A 17,548-nucleotide genomic window follows, 5' to 3' on the forward strand; every position below is an offset into this window, starting at 1 on the left:
CCTAGGGCTAAGACTGCTTTTGAGGTATGAAAAGTCTGTTTGAATCGAATACCTGTACGGAAAAAAACACGGGTGAAATATTCCTAGAAGGGGAGTATAAAATAAATGCATAACGTTACATGTATCAAGGCTCCTTGCATGTATTTTGCATGGATAATGATCGTTTATTCGTTTCTGGTTATTTATACTTGATGTTGGCAAAATATGTGTTTTTTTTTATTCTTAAATTTTTGGTTCACATTTGGCAAGTAAATTGCTAATTTTCAGTCGGATTTTTAAGGTATTTTGGCATCTATACTACTATAGCTACGCATTCAAGCTCAAAGTCTCTTTTTGAAGTTACTATTTTTGGGGGGGTTTTTAGTCTTTCTTAAGAATTCTTTTTCCCCATCATTTTAGCTTTGATATCCAATTTAGTAACGTTGTCTGCTCTTCAATTTCTTTGATTGCATTAAGACACATTTATTGTGAACTAAGAACATAAGGTTTACTTTTCCTTTCACATGTACACATTTATACAGGTATGATGAAAGCATCAAGAGAACAAGGTCAGCAGGAGTGGATGTTTCCAGCCTATGCTGGGACTTGGAGCACACAACAATGTAGCAATAACAACACAGGTAGAGTAGTGAGGTACATTTGATATGGATTGTTGCAGAATATACCCTTTAAATTTAAGGCACTTTGGGGACAGTAAAGACGTACATTTAACTACAACATAGAACCTAAACCTCTATGTTGAAAAAAAAGAAGTTTTTTCTGAAGAGTTGGATTTTAGCACAATTGACTATTGTTCCATAATTTTCCACCTGTTTCATGTAGGGCAGTGACATGCACTTCACCAGTAGCACAGTACTACTATTCAGCCAGACTGAAGTCAGGGGTGATGAAGACGATGCTGCCTTTGGTGTGCTGGAACTGCGGCGAGGAGGAAACGCTGCCCATACCAGCAGAGAAGACTGCTGCATACCAGACAATAAACCCTGTTTGTCAGGTAGGCATACATTTGTTACCTACTTAAATACATTACGCAACTTATGTAGAATAGCTCTAAACATATTCTGTTTGGTTCCACCTTTATTGATATTCTTTCTCAAACGCTCCTATAGACTATTTGCATAGGTAGAAATGTAGTAATGCATGCAAAGGGTTAATCAGCAACTAATTTTGCCTTTTATGCTTTGTTTCTGCAGGTCTGCAAAATGTGATGAAAGAAACAGAACGGGACAACTGCTGTTCCACCTGATTCATTACTGTTTTGATGATGAATAAAAGACTTCTTGCTTGTTTACACTGTGTCACCTCATTCAATTTGTGTCCTAACATGTGTCGTCTCTTAGTATATTTCTAATCTAGGCATCTTGTTTTTTTGGGCCCTTCTTGTTTTTTTTTCGCCCTCTCGCATTAGATTTGGAGTCTCCAAAGGACGTCATCCATAAAATTTACTTGGTGTGGCCTAATGGTATAACCTGCAGCAATTTTAATACAGACATGGGCTGTACCACTCCAGTCACGGGTGTGCTAAAACAAACTGAAAAATCAACATGCTAAGGCAACATAGCCACAGTACTGTCTTCTTTGGCTGCTTGAGTCAACTCCAAAGTTTCATTTCTCATCAGGCTTTGTAGAGTTGCCAAGCTTGGTACATACAATAGACATTCTTACAGACCCCATTGCATGCTGGGGAAAACAAGGAACTATGGGTAACACACCACTACTATGACAATGCATATGCAGTACATGCATACTGTGTCTGGTATGTACTAATATGTTGCCATAGTAATGATGTTTTTTGCCCCATGGTTCCACGTTTTCCTAGCATACTGGGATCTGTGAAAAGGTCTACAAAATGTACATGAGGCGTGTCAGCAGAACATGGGGAAACTTGTAATGTATTGTGCATAGCACTTGGGCAGAACATATTGTGTAAGGTTGTATTCGGGTATTTCAGAATGACATCCCGTCTATAGTTTTGAATTGCTACATGTATGTCGGAAAAGATATATTCTGCAACAGGAAACTTTCAGATGCAATGATCACCCAGGTCTCACAGGCGCAGTATGTTCTGCTGACATGCTTCTATATGTATATGACAATGTCTGGAGCTACCCAAAAACCTGAAGAAGACAGCACCCCTGAAGGCTAGCAGTATCACCACACAACGACACATTAGTCACCTTCCACACCGTACCACAGTTAAGTACACAGCACTGCAGCGAGCAGGTTAGTTTGCTTACAGACAGACCTAGGCAGGGTACAGATGGCAACAGTATGTGGTCAATGGTAGCAATGCAATACAACAACCTACAGTCCATTTCGAATATTGAATTTGCATTAGGCTATTTGCACATTTGGCCAGGGAACTTGGACGGCCAAAGAGGGTCTAGTCCGTGCAGATTCCCCTGGCCAGTTACACTCTTTTTACGCCGATTTCTACTATTTGTTCATCCTAAAATTAACTTGGTGGCAATGGCCAATGATTGGAAAATACTTTCCACCACCAGTTTAATTTCTGTCTGATACAAAACACAGCCGACTGGGAGACTGTCCAATTAGCACATTCAGCATTGTGACCTGCTGGGAAAGGAATGCACTGTTTCCCAGTAGGCACTATTACAAATCTGGCAGAAAAGGTTTGGTTTCCAAATAGGGTATGTATGCAGTGTTAGGAAATACATTTCCTTCTCATCAGAGATGTTATTCATGTTTTGGCATCAGAAGTAAAGGGAAAAATTCTCAATTATGGTTTAAATAAACATGCCCTATGCTTCACACTGTGGGAAATACAAGTATACTGTCTGGGATGTCAACATGCAAATAAGCACCTCTAAAATACTGTGTCAAGGACTTGCTACTATAAGATTCATACATGTCATCATGTCATACACAATGCTTGGACTAAGAAATCAATGTTCTAAAACCAACAACCCTAATACAAGTTACACTAAGGGTGTAAATGTGATTTTGTGTCATGCTATACATTTGTTAAATATCTACCTGTTTGACATACATTGTAATATGGGGACTACATGTAGCTATACTAAATTACAGGGAAGACTCGTGCTTTCACAACGCAAAACTAAATTTTACAGTCATGTACCAAGCAAATGTCTTTTCATTTCTAGGAAAGCATTCATTAACACAAGACTTAATTGATACAGGCTTTTTTTACAACCAATCACTACTGTGGTACTGAGGTTCAATAAAAGTACAATCACATACAACCAAGCAATGGCAATTAGTTTTACTGCACGACACTGCATTTGACATTCAAAAAACTTGTTCACACAAGTTTACAAAATAAAAATCGATCATCCTGCATTTAAGTTAAAACAAATCAGAGTCTGATGCTCATACAAACATTTTACAGACAATAGCATGCCATGAAAATCAAAACTGCAAAGGAAAAATGAAATGCAAAAGCAGGACATGGCATAAAAAACAAAATCGAAACAAAATACAGTCACAATGCAAATGCAGTGTAATATGTCATTTACCACTGTTGAGATGTCTACATTTTTCTTAGATTTTTACTAGTCATCAGTGAATGAATGTCTCTTCTGCAGTCTGCTTACAAGATAGCCAATCAGAAAGCTGAACCAACTTCATCAGATCTCAATTTCAAGTTCTGGCTTCTGATTGGCTGTCTTGTAACCAATGAGACTGCAAGTTGTAACTGACATGGCTGAACCATGTACTAAAAGGCTTGTAAGAGTCTTGTCTTTGCTTGAATGTCATATGACTGTCTCCAAAGCTACCTAATGGTGACAAACGTAAAATAACTATTGCTTCAAACTATACCTAGTATCAAACACATGTACATGTATGGGTGAGTTCATGAGTGAGCAGTTGTTGCATCTCCATGGTAACCATGCAGTGAGTTGTCATAGCAACAAGGCCCTTCCCACAAAACAGGGCGCCCTGACAGGTCTGTGAGGCAGGTATCATTTGAAATGAAAATAAATAGTTTAAAATTTTCTGATTTTATCAAATTGTATGCTTCACAAGAATCGTGCTGGAAATTTTCAGATATACATGTACTTTATACTTCATAGAAAACAATTGGGATTGTATTATGGATTGTATAAATGCTCAGACATGTGGAGGCATGCTGTGTTGTTGTGGGAAGAACTGAGGGGAAGGCACAGCACTTAGCGCGGCTGACCTGTGCCTGCTTGTACTTCTTCTCCACTTCATGGCGCTCGAACTGCAGCGAGGAGATCTTCACCTTCAGGCTCGCCAGCTTGGCCATTATGGCCTGTTTACACACACATGGTACAGCAGAGAAAAGTCACTGTACAGTGTACATGTAGTACAGCAGGGAAAAGTCACTGTACAGTATGGCCTGTTTACACACACACAGTACAGCAGAGAAAAGTTACTGTACAGTATGGCCTGTTTACACAAACACATGGTACAGCAGAGAAAAGTTACTGTACAGTGTAGTACAGCAGAGAAAAGTCACTGTACAGTATGGCCTGTTTACACACACAGTATACATCAGAGAAAAGTTACCATACAGTGATTCAAAGTGTGGATATTATACACACATACAGCGCACAGCAGATAGTCATGGAAGTGGAACTGGAAATGTAGCACAGGTTTACACTAATCTAAATTTTTTGCAAAGAAGTAACTCAACCACATACAGACATGAGGTTCAGACATTACACTGAGCAAACAACTTAGTGGGGAGATACACACGATAACATTGTGATGTTTACAAGCATACAGGTGGTTTTCTATGCATTACAGTAGAATGTACATGTACATGAATAACAGTAGAGAATGATATGATCTTGTCTTGTACAATGAACAATGTACACCACATGCTTACTACATGTACATAGTAGTGACAAAACTACACAACTGCAGACCATCACGTCTTGTCATGCAAGATGACCAAGTATGTAAATGCTGCGCACAAGCAAAAAACTACAAAAAAACATTGAACATAGCCTTAGGACTCTTCTAAAAAAAAGATGAAGTACACGACAGTTGCAGCAGTCTATCAGGTATGTAAAGTACACACTGAGCAGTGCGGCAGCATGGAAGGTATCACTAAGAATCGTACAGTGGAGTGAACATGAATTCTACATGAACCATCATACAACAGACACAAGAGAAAAGCAACACTCGTGATGTGACCTTCCATTTACATGCAAGTATGATCTAGTGCTGATACTAGTGATAGGAAAGGAAAGGACCATTGAAACATTCACAGAACATCACACATAACATACATGCATAACTCTGGTACGTATGACATCTCGCTTACCAAACATACACACAAACAAAGGAAGTGTACCATGGAAGTTCATCTGTGTTCAGTAGTAATCATGATAGTACAATACTAAACTTTATTCCAACACCCTTTGTGTTAGAATAAAGATTAGCATCATACTATAAAAAAACTGTACAATGTACAATGTATCAAAGCTAAGGCAGGTTTGTAAGTATCTTGAATTGTTAACTATGCCTATAAACAGTTAAACTAATCTTACTACCATACATCTATGTCATCAACTGTTTAAGTTAACCCTTCACATTCCAACTACTGACAGAAACTATTCAGCACTTAAAATGAAAAGGGTTAAAAGATGGCAGCTTTCTACATTTAACAGCACTAAAGGAACCCTGAAGTTACAGATCTTCTAAAACTTTTGACAATTATTACCTTAAGGCTTAACATATTAGCTGACTAAAAAGTACATTATCTAAAAACATGGCATTTCATTCGAATGTCATCCAGTACATGCAAGCTACATGTATATGACTGTATTTAGTGTTTGACTTCCTTTTAAAAATACACACATGCGTATCATAGCACAAAATACAAAACCTACATTACATGCTACAATGTAATTATGTACATGTATAGACATCATCAGCATATTGCAGTGTAAAAGTAATGTCATCTGTATGTAGGTGAAGCTAATGTGAAGGAAAAATTCTCAGACTCACTAATAAACACCAAATCTTATATATGACAGTATTCTCATACTGAACACTCAGCAACCATAATTACCGTGAATCAAAATGTTAAATCAACAAGAATCATTTTGATTTCATATCTCTTATTAAGTGAAAAGCATAGAAACAGCAGACAGGTTTCTGAAAGGCATACAACGTCCTATACACGATCAAGAGTTTAGAAAACACTACATTTTTAAACTCTACTAAGTAGTACTAACATATAGGAAATGTTCACAATTTTATCACTAACAGGCAAAACTAAACAGTTACTGCAAGACTAGTCAAAATACTACAATACTTTAAACATTCCCATCATGCACTCAAACAATCCCATCATGCAACTGTACTAAGAACTACTGACAGTCAGAGGAGAGTTAGGAATACAGCTGTTGGTAAACAACCGTTGCCATGGTTACTCCCAAGCAAGACAGCACAGCCACCAGCAAAACCTGCACAACACTGGACAAGTATGGTATCGTATGACCTCACCTGCGTTTGCTTATTTTTCTGCTCAAACTCTGCGCATTTTTCTTCCGAGGCGTCTAACTTATTTTTCAGTTCAGCGATCTCATTCAAAAGGGACTGGAGAGGGAGGAAGGGAAGAGGGGGATCATGTGATGTGCATGTGACCACCAGGCCACGTGCATTGTGATAAAGTAGTGGTCAAACTACCATGACAGATATTCTCTACATTTACTACATTACTACAGTAATACTACTGTTACTACAGTAATACTACATTACTACAATAATACTACATTACTACAGTAATACTACATTACTACAGTGCATCTACCATCATGAAAGGGTTGATGGGATAAATAAAAGATTGACAGGTAAAAGCTTGAAATTCAACAAGTACATCAAGAAAAAATGCTTCTATCCATCAGTACTTACCACAAAATGACTTACGGGGAGATTTTAATTAGGGTATTCTGCATATCAATTTCAACATTTTCTTACACTATTCGGATGCACAAATATAACATCACAAGCTGAAACCTTAAAACCTTACGAGCTACACTGATAAAGAAAGGTGAGTCAAGTCAAAACATTCCAGTCACATAAAAAGTCATGATTCATCATCATCATCAGTTGACCGTACTCTCACAACTTAATATCAATCCAAAGACCCGATTTACACTTGGGCCAAAACCAGATGGTGCGAAAACCATGTGAGGAAACTGTACACATCTAACTGCTTCTGTGTGTACATGTATATTGGCCTGCTTTGACATGCCTGAAGAACATGCATTCAGATATTGTACCTTACATGTACCTCGAGGGCTGGTGTATGATCTGATTGTATGTTCTTGACATACATGAATGCAGGCCAATTTACACACATAAAATTCGATGTATGCAGTTTTTCGTACACTCGCTTGCGTACACTATTTTTGTACCATTTGTATCTGGATTTTGCATGTAAATTGGGTCAAAATGGTGTATAAAGGATTTTTCTTGCTGTCATTCAACACAGGGTCACCTGGTAGTCCCAGGACTTCTCCTCAAAGTCCTTCAGTTGAACTTCAACCCGCACCAACTTCTGTTTGGTGTTCTCAAGCTCGTCAGACAAGGTCTGAGCACAAACATATTAGCCAAGGACAGGGGAGAGAGAAAATAGGAGGGAAAGTGGACAAGGAGACATTTACACGAGAAAGGGACACGGGCATATAAGAATAAGTTTAGTCAACAAAAAGTCAGATAAATAAAGATGCAAAATGAAGAAGTGACAGCAAAAATGCTGACATGGAATTAAAAAAGTCAAATCAAAAGAAGGGTGAGACAGTAAAGGAAAAGAGTACAAAACAACACAGGACAAAAGAACAAGCATTACCAACATGTAAACAAGGAAGGAAAAAACACAATGAATAATTTAATTATGAAGCAAAAAATGACAACAGTGTCACAGGTTAATGACAGCATGCAAACAACAAAAAGATGACAATGAAATGTAGAGATGGCATAAGAACGTAGAGGACCTCTGAGGGGAGATGGGAAGTTTCCCACTGCTCCATAACCTCCATCAGGCATAGCACCCGTGTGCGGAGCTCATAGCACTCCATGAACAAGAACTGGTTCCAAAAACACAGGTAGGATACCAAGACAGGAAAACACAGGTAAGAGACCAATTTAATTAAGACTGTGTATTGCATCCTGAATTCAACACAAGCTTGAAACAAAGAAAGAAGGAAAGCTAGATACAACATTTAAGAGTTGTATACAGTGAGAAAGGACAGTAAACAGAGAGGTTAGAGACAAAGACAGAACACTACTGTTCACATGGTGGACTCACACAAAACACAAAGAAGAAAATAGAGTACAAAGTGTCAACCTTCAGACCTGCTTCAAAATCATCAACAAAGAACATTCAAACAAGAATACACCAAACAGAGTTGGACTTCATTTCCAACTACAAACAGGTCAGTTAGGGCTTGGACCAGCCCGACTGGTTCTAACCTGCACTGACTGGTTCTAACCTGTGCTGACTGGTTCTAACCTGTGCTGACTGGTTCTAACCTGTGCTGTCTGGTTCTTGTCCTCCAGGTCTGCGCGTTCCTTGTCCAGAGAAGCCATCTGGATCTTCAGGTTGGAGACCTCAGCCATCAGGTCCAGCTTCTGGGTCTCCAGGGAACTTCTGGCCAGGATTTCCTGTTGGGGACAGAACAACTCCACTGAAAACTCTGGCAAACTAGGATATTTTCTTTTCTTTGCCTTGACTTTTCACTGCTTGTAACGAGACGCAAAACTATGGTTACCAGCTATGAACTTCATGTACTTCAGCTATGAAGTGTAAAATAGTTAATGGCAATGCTTTATTAACAGTTTATACTATTATAGTGACTGTGGTCCTTACTTTCTCTATTCTGAGTGGTGCAAGTAAAATTTGCCTGGTGCAGGACTGGTAATTTTCAATATGTTACCTACACCAGCACAGGTATCCAGAAAATGTATTTTAAGACCTGGTATAGTAATTCCGTAATATACTGTAACTTCTTTGTAAACAGCAGCAGGGATTAGAACCCATGTCCTGTGCTTACCTGCTGCAGCATCTCCTCCGTGTCAGCCTGTTGGTCCTTCTGGCTCTCCATGCCATTTTCCAGCTCCCTGATCTTCTCTCCCTGAGCCTCCACCTGATCTGTCAGCACACTCACCTACACACGGGACACAACCATCAGATCAGTAAAACATTACTTAAGGCCACAGTAAGTAAATTTTATGGATGACATTCTCCGCAGATTCCAAATCTAATGCGATAGGGCAAACAAGGTGGGCCAAAAAAACAAGATTCCTACATTTTCAAATTTTGACATCATAAACTTTAGTTAATGCAGGAAATGATACCTATATTGTGCTAGGTTTACTGCCAATCATTGTACAAACAGTTTTGATTCAGAGGGAACATCACATATACACAGCCACCATCACGTATATAAAGGAATGAAATACATCACTGCATCAAAGTTAAAGAAAATGACTTTGTGTGATATCCTAATGTACTATGAAGTGGAATTTTTCTGTGATGTTGAAATAGTCCACAGAGAAAGATGGCTGTTGCACAAGAAAGCACAATGCTTACATTGCATCATGCCTTGACTGTGTATGTATTGGACAGTTTCCAGGTCTGGGTAGAAGTAACTTAACCCAGACAGTTCATTGCCAAGTTCAGTGGCATACAGTTATCCTGGATGCCAGCCTTTTTTGCTTTAAAAAAGGTTATGGTAATATAATAGTACGCTCTCTCTGTTACATTTCTGTATGCTACAGTACTATTATTCTAGGACTTTTCCTACCTGAAGAATGAGACTCTCCTTGTCATTTTCCAACTTCTGGATTTTTTCTTCATAACCGTCGCTGGGATAGGCATGGCCATTGGTCGTCTGTGGAGGCAGGAAGATTTTCATAAGAAATCTCACACAGCCTTAATGTCACAAAGTTACACCTTTATCATACAGCATATTGTACTCTTTGCAACTAACCAACCAGAAAATATGCAAAATAATCAAACTTGTACAAAATAAATTTTTAAAATCTGCAAAATAATGAAATGTGTCAAGAACTGAGTGAGGAATATCCAATTTTTCTCACAATTCATTTTCCTTCCTATCCTTTATACAATTTTTACAAACATATATTGAAGTAAGACTCGAGAAGACTACATCATATTCATAGTACATGTACAGGTATATATTTAGTAGGGTCTACCAAGTATTTCTACAATCATATTTCAAGATGATGATGATCGATGATGAACTGTTTATGATATTCTATACACATAACGTTATATTCGTAAATTGCCATGGAGAACTTTTCTGTTCTGATTCCTATTCCCCTACAACTCTCTTCACCTGTGATAAGTCACAACACAGATATTCCACTACAGTACATGCCAATACATGGACACATGGATGACAGTTTGTACCATCACCAATACATCATCAACAAATATAGGAGGCCAGGCTATATATAGACCAGCTATAAATGAACCCTCCATGACTGTAACGGTGCCGGGTGACTTTGGCCTTCCAGCCATGGCAAGCCTTTCAGTGGGAGAGTCCTGCCAAAAATGGCACAGTAAAATATCTGCTAGTCGTCAGGGTTCAAATTAGACCAATACGACTGGAGCTTCCATGTAGCACTACAGGGCAGATATGTTTGGTTACTGATGAGGGCTTTACTAGTTAAATATGCAGAAACAACAACATAAAAGTACTTTTCCACATTTCAACCTCAAAAATTCTTCTGCACCAAAAAGTCACAAGGATCTGCCTCCCAAATATACAAAGAAAACAGAAGGTTGACCAGTTCAAACTCTAAGAACGGCTTCAATTTTTTTAAATGTTAACTAGCCTAGGACTAATCTTTTCCCATTTCGGGGCCTTCACTGTGCAACACAATAGAGACATCATCTGCTATACATCTGTCCAACAGCTCAGGGGAAGAATGACCTTAGAAATTATGAGGCAGGGAGAGAGAGGGTGCTGGGTCATGGGGAATAAGGACCAGGGCTTCTCCTAGCTGATCTACAACTCTGGTCTTCAGTCACTTCCAGTGTGTGTACATAGTCAGTAACATGGGTCTGTATGCCATTTTCCAAGGGTCTGCATGCCTTTTAACCATGAGGCATAGAGAGCCATTTTAATTCATTGTTAATTGCAGCCAGCCACTTAAAATTCTCTTAAAACTCGCTTAAATTCCACGTAGAACATTACTTGTTGTCCTGAATTCATCGTTAAGCGTTATAGAAAAGTTCTTCGTACTGCATAGTTCAATGTCTTGTTGCCCAAAAATCACATAATGGAGCATCCAAGGTCCCCAGACTAGTTTTACCAGAAACCTCATGGATACAAAGGAATATTCTAATGAAGTCATTCCCAAAGCCTTACATGAGAACAACTCAATTTACCACTAAGTGTTGTGGGCCTGCCTGAAGTGAATTTACCATTAAGCATGCACAATTGGCACTCCTAAATTTACTGTTACATGCTGTCCCCTATGACCCCAAGCAGACCCTCTTGTACTTCTGTCTCTTGTAACGGTATACAAACTTCACCACAGTTTGTATCAAAGGACCACATGGCAATCCAATGCTCATAAGGATTAACTTTACAGCAAGCTGCTAAGTCGCCTCTCCAAGGCCAAACACAACCCTAAAGTACATTTCCAGCTTTCAGTGAACCTCAGAAGATGGACTAGCACAATCTGATTAAATTAGAAATCAAGCCCAGCTGTCTTCAAGGCAGAAGTTTCTCCTCTGTGCCACCTACACATTGACCTTTACCATGCTGGGAAGGATTTATGTCTCACACAGGGCAAAGGCTTTTCCAGGGGGGAGGGGGGCAGTCTGGATAACTTTAGAACAAGGCACAGACCTGGCATTTTGAAACTGTCTATCAAATGTTTCAAGAAATTGATTCAGAGAATTTTTCATGTGGCAGCTGTTTAGCATCACACTTGATAAAATCGAGAAAAGGAGTTCGACACAGAAATTTTGCATGATAATCCAAACTACTGTAGCTATAGGTTGAACCTGAAATTTGGTGTTACAGTTACAAAATGTATGATGTCAAACTGATTACTGACAAACCCAGCACGACAACAGAATTACTACGCCTGTGCAAAACCCTTTTTTTTCAGGATTTTAATTGGACGTTTGGCCAACATTGCATCAGAATTTTGCTCGTTGCACACAATATCTTTTCTGACACAACATTTAAACTATAGACAGGATGTCATCCTTCGAATATAGCCTTAAAACAAGCTGTGCTACAGAAGTACTATGCACAGTACATTACAGGGTTCACGCAGGCGCATTTCATTATGCAGATGTGCTTATAAACTAGTATTTTTTCTACAACCTCCAAACACTAAAAAACACACAAAGTACCCACCTTTGTTTCCGAGTTGTTGGGCCGTAACCACTGCGTCAGGTAATTTCTGGTGCCTTCCGGAAGTTGTGACATCACCGTGTCCTGGTCGTTCTCTTCCATCGTCTCCAACAACGACTTGGCGCCGTCCAACAACGTCAGCACCTCATTGGACGGCTCGGCGGTGTACTGCGGAGACCGAGGCTCGATGACGCCGTTGAAGAACTCCGTCTTTGAACCTGGGGACCGTACACAGCGGAGCTATGTCAGCGCCGTCAATACATAACCCACCGCACATTTATATGTGACCCAAGCTCAAGTGAAACATATTCCTACTAGAATGTAAAGGGATATCTAAATGTATACAACATAAAACAGCTGGGTCATCACAGACACAGGCTCTATGGGGTGACTAGAGGGACACATGAGACTGGCACACTGGAGGGACTGCAGGCAATTTCACTGCCAACGCCAGGGACTTTCCAGCGGAATGAAAATCTGTAATTTCTGTGCCCTAATCACAAAGCAGAGAACTCTGCACCAGTAATCACTGTAGCTGCGGGTTGTATCCAGTGCCAGAGTTGAGTGCAGTACACCGTGTCACTTTTCTAGCTACTTGTATATAGGCCAACTCCACGGGTGCATGCAGGGCACAAAATGAACTTTTGGCATGTCTGTGTAGTTGTAACAGAACCATCAACCAATTGCAACACTGCATACACAAAGTACAATTTCTCTGCAATTCTACAATTATGATTACCTAACTTCAAGTTCAACTTTTATTATTACTACATGCAATTACAAAAATCTATACACAATGTACATCACAGACACAATGTTTCTACTACATTGAATGGGATACATCTGTAGTCCCAGCTAGATTTTTGTTGAACGTCACCATCACACGAAAAGCTATTTTGGAGCCCTGAGGATAACTTTCTGGCAGAGATACCATCTGTTGACCTAATCAGCAGGCAGGAGCCTACAGGGTCAGCCTGATCCTGGGGTAGTTTACTTTACAGAGAATGTAGTCCTCTGAAGGGATGGTTACAGTGTCAAAACAGTTGGTCACAGTGTCAGACAGTCACATCACATATATAATAGCAGTGAATTCTCTGGTCACACTCACATGGGAGGACTGTCAACACACTCACATGTACACTAAAAACAACAGGAGCAGTCAATGTCAATATACTGGTAATAAAATATACAGTACCAAATACACAGTAACAGAAATTACATTTGAATAATACTGATGAAAATTCCAGCTGCTGCCTTAATCATGTTAAAACATAACACAACTTTACACAATATTCAATTTACAATTCTACAACAGTACAAGTCTATGGTATCAGTCTATGTTGCCTATCTTTCACATTTGACTTCGGCAATTACTAAATTATGTAAATCTGTTAACCTAAGCAAGCAACTTCACAAATTCTATGTATATTACAGTATTTAGATTTACTAATAATCAAGTAACCTTAACATCATTCATTATAGTCATATCAAAAAAGGATGTCAGAAAAACCTTGGAACTGGGTGTGTGTAAATCCAGGCTGTTGTGAGGATTGTGGTAAGTCAATCCAGGCAGATATCTCCTGGCAGTGGGCCAGGGCTATATGCAGGGGCCAGGGGGACTTCCATTTCTTTATATGTCAATGAATGAATGGCTGCATGCATTTGGTGCAGTTTCCCCTGTCAGAGTCAATACAAACGACCATCCTCAGGTCTGACACAGTGATACCTTGTAGTAAGACTACCCTCCACCCACAGTTAAGTGTAAAAAGGCTTCCATAAGTTCAAAACAAACACTGGGGCTGTATTTAGAGGGTGTGTGTTGATAGACTAGTCCCAACAGCAGCTGGAGAGAGAAGCCACCAGAGGGAGTTCTGTTAGAGGCATTACCTGCACAGCAATACCACGCCACCCTACCTGGAACACCGGCCGAGGAGGTGTTGTTGTTGTTTTCCACGAGGGGCTCGGACAAGTTAACTTTGGGGGTTTCTTCCTGTGGTTTGTCGGAAGGCTCTGGGCTGGGTGAGGGTGATGGTGTTGTTTCCGGCCGTGGCTTGCTTTCCTCGTTCGCTAGGTCTTTTTCAACAAAATCTGGAGGTGGATTCACAGGAGACAAAACGGCACAATACTTACCCGCCACCACGACCACGCTGCCCTAGCGACGTAAGCAGGTACTGCAGGCCACCATGCAACCGCTAGGAAAACCATGCAAACTAGCTCCCAGTATGCCTCTCTGTATCAAGCAGCCACAGGCCATCATGAGGAGGGAGGGCAACCTGCCACTATCCCAGCTTCATATATGGCTAAAAATCTATCACCCCTTTCAAGCAATGGCTTGCTCCACTTGCTGTACTTGACAAGCATGAAACAGGACTGTACCATGCAGGTTTTGGGTAGGAAATCAGTCAGCATTGCTCAAGTCAAGTTGCTACTAACTTTTCTACATTTATGGGATTATATCAAAATAACTATTTTTGGTACAAAACACATACCCAGAAACAGGAATGGAACAATCCATTTATGGGAGGAGTGCAGCAAAAGGTAGGACCGTTCCATGGCAGAATAGGGATGCACACTTACCGGCGATGATGCCGTCCATTTGCTCCAGCGCGGCGGCGAGCATCTCGCTGGCGTCGGTCGTCATGTTCGTGGAGGCGATGTTGGTTGTCATGGCACCGATACGTCCCAGTTACCAGCTACTCATCAAAATGGAGAAGCCAAACCTGTATAAAACAACAGACAAAAACAGATCAATATTCAATCCATAGGAATATTATTTTCACAGTGAACACCAGGACTGGATTCCAAGCAATCTCTCATGTCAGTCTGAAGTTTGGCATGAGAACAGAGACAAAATTTCCATTGTCGGTACTCGAAATGCTTTTTTTCTGCATACATGCAATCGTACACAAATTTTACTTGCACCTCTCAGAATATAGAAAGTATGAATCATACTAAAAATTATTCAGAAACTGGAAACCATTGCCATTGTTTCTTTTTAAATTACACTTCATAAATGGTGATAGTCAATATAGCTAAAGAAAATCCACACACACCTACATTTGTAAATATATACACCTAGATTTTAGTGCAGGTAGACATCGGGAATACTACCTGCACAGCTCCAATTTTACCTGCACTAACCTGCATATACCCAGTACATGGACCAGTGCAGGTTAGGTGCAGGTAGACATCAGAAATACATGTAACTGCACAGCTCCAATTTTACCTACACTAACTAACCTGCACATGCAGGTGGTATTTCCAGCCCTGACTGGATAGACAGTGACAGTTCATCGATAGATAACAGCTGTACACTCCACAGAAATGTTATGGCAATACTGAAACTTACTGGGTGGTACAAACTCATCAAGATTCCTTAAGACTCTTACTTAAGAAGATACTATCTCAGAAACGATGGCTCCTTCCCACTAAGTAAGATTATCGGCTGCACTGAGTACCAATTTCCCTGGGTTACTGAGGAGGTAACTTATCGCTAGCTGACAAGCAGACATTCTAGACATTCCCTGCTATCAGAGGATAAAGAAGCGGTTAGGGGTAAGATTTTTCCACCGAAAGGTGAACTCATACAACAACCCACCCACCCAATGTCTGGTCAAACAATCCTTCGTCAAATCCTTCATAGTGAAAAAAATTCTTTCAAACTTCCATCTAGAGATGGACCATTCAGTATGAATCCTTGCCAAAATGCATGTGTCTCCTTGTGGAGACTACAAACTCCCATAAACACCCTTCAGTCAGCTGGAGGTTGTTACATCTTACCCCAAGGCTGTGCAGATGACACAATCAAACATACATCTCAATCTGCAAGTCTTGAACTTGTTTTAACCTGATCTCTACCTCATGATAAATGTTAGCAACCCCCTCTCTCAGTTTCCTTTTCACATTCTCTATGTAAATACATGTACGCATAATCATCCTTGTATCTTCCAGACACAAAAATCTCTATTTCATGATCAGGTAACTTGAATTACATGAAGTACATGTTTATATGCTCTGTTTTCAACAAGTTGTACCAGAAGACATTCATGCAGTTGTGCAATAGATTACAATTCTAACAGTAACAGACTAAATAGCTGTGCAAACTCTAAAGGTCCAGAACCTGTCCAAGGCAGAAACAATGCTGAACGTACCAAAATAATATTATACCAATATACTGGGTTACATGTACAGTCTACTTTTCATTAATACAAAAATTTCTGAATGGCCAAGATTGTGATCCAAACTAGCCTGGAGTCCACCTTGTTAGCTTTGGTCCTCTCCTCAAACTATTTCTTCAATAGCAAAATGTAGGTTGCTAAAACTAGGATATACATGTACCTGGTAAATTACTTTGTCGCTAGCTGTTACATGGTAAACATCTTACCTGGCGGTTCTTTACACCCCCCTACAACTTGTCAATTACATGGAAGATCAGAAGACCATGAGGGGCCTAGCCTTGACTGGAACCCTCTTTTCTGTCTGTGTCAGGGGTCAAATCACTGGAACCAATCAACAAGCCACTAACTATTCCAGATTAGTTTATAAGAACCAGGGGGGTCCTGATAAGGTGGCATCTGGGCACTCCTCCTTCATTCCTAGAACCCAGCAGATGTAAGGGTTGAAGACCAGAGGGTAGATTAGAACTGACAGAACAGAGACCTGGCCAATTAAAATGGTAGGCAGGGGGCTTCTTTTGCTCTCCTCCTTTTTCTTAGCCTGGAATCCATCCATGAACGCTGTGTCTCTGAGAGGAAGAGGCAGAGCGGAGGAACGGAGTGGAGACACAGCATTCACGGATGGATTCCTGGCTACCTTTCGCTGACTAGCCAATGCCGAATCTCCTATGGTGCTAGCCTGGATACCAGACCCATAGCATCCTACATGTAGCTGGTACATGTATCTAGTCTAATCTGTTTGGGGCATAGTAGTTGGGGTAGGCTGTGTATTCTGGGCTCTAATACTTTTTCCCTGGAATTGAAGAGCTGGGATGTGTTAGGCCCTGGAAACAAGATTGGTACTCTTAGTTACTTACATCCAGGCTACTATGGCTCCTACCTCTTGCAAGTACAACTGTAACACTAACACTAACAGCATTCTCAATTCCAACACAGTTTTGCATTAAGGACCCTGCAACACAGAGCCACTCATTCATACATTTTGTAGTATCATATTCATACCATATC

At 40.1% G+C, this 17,548-nt stretch overlaps 1 protein-coding gene across 22 annotated transcripts in view; it reads right to left on the reverse strand.

Moving 5' to 3' along the window:
* LOC109472372 (liprin-beta-2-like) overlaps positions 1 to 17,548 on the reverse strand; it is a 55,547-nt gene that overhangs the window by 31,113 nt on the left and 6,886 nt on the right. For 18 of the 22 annotated variants that reach the window (XM_019772084.1, XM_019772082.1, XM_019772085.1 and 15 more), the window contains exons 2-9: positions 14,943 to 15,085; positions 14,280 to 14,453; positions 12,369 to 12,583; positions 9,771 to 9,857; positions 9,018 to 9,131; positions 8,497 to 8,628; positions 6,466 to 6,558; positions 4,166 to 4,258 (exon numbers count right to left, since the gene is read on the reverse strand). In XM_019772084.1, the coding sequence (XP_019627643.1) occupies positions 4,166 to 4,258; positions 6,466 to 6,558; positions 8,497 to 8,628; positions 9,018 to 9,131; positions 9,771 to 9,857; positions 12,369 to 12,583; positions 14,280 to 14,453; positions 14,943 to 15,033 (999 nt within the window). In that variant the 5' untranslated portion in view covers positions 15,034 to 15,085. The remainder of the gene's footprint in view (positions 1 to 4,165; positions 4,259 to 6,465; positions 6,559 to 8,496; positions 8,629 to 9,017; positions 9,132 to 9,770; positions 9,858 to 12,368; positions 12,584 to 14,279; positions 14,454 to 14,942; positions 15,086 to 17,548) is intronic. The other 4 variants (XM_019772092.1, XM_019772089.1, XM_019772094.1 and 1 more) reach the window with 3 other exon arrangements.

This window comes from Branchiostoma belcheri, unplaced genomic scaffold, assembly GCF_001625305.1.
Source record: "Branchiostoma belcheri isolate BF01 breed outbred unplaced genomic scaffold, Haploidv18h27 scaffold270, whole genome shotgun sequence".
Classification (NCBI taxonomy): domain Eukaryota; kingdom Metazoa; phylum Chordata; class Leptocardii; order Amphioxiformes; family Branchiostomatidae; genus Branchiostoma; species Branchiostoma belcheri.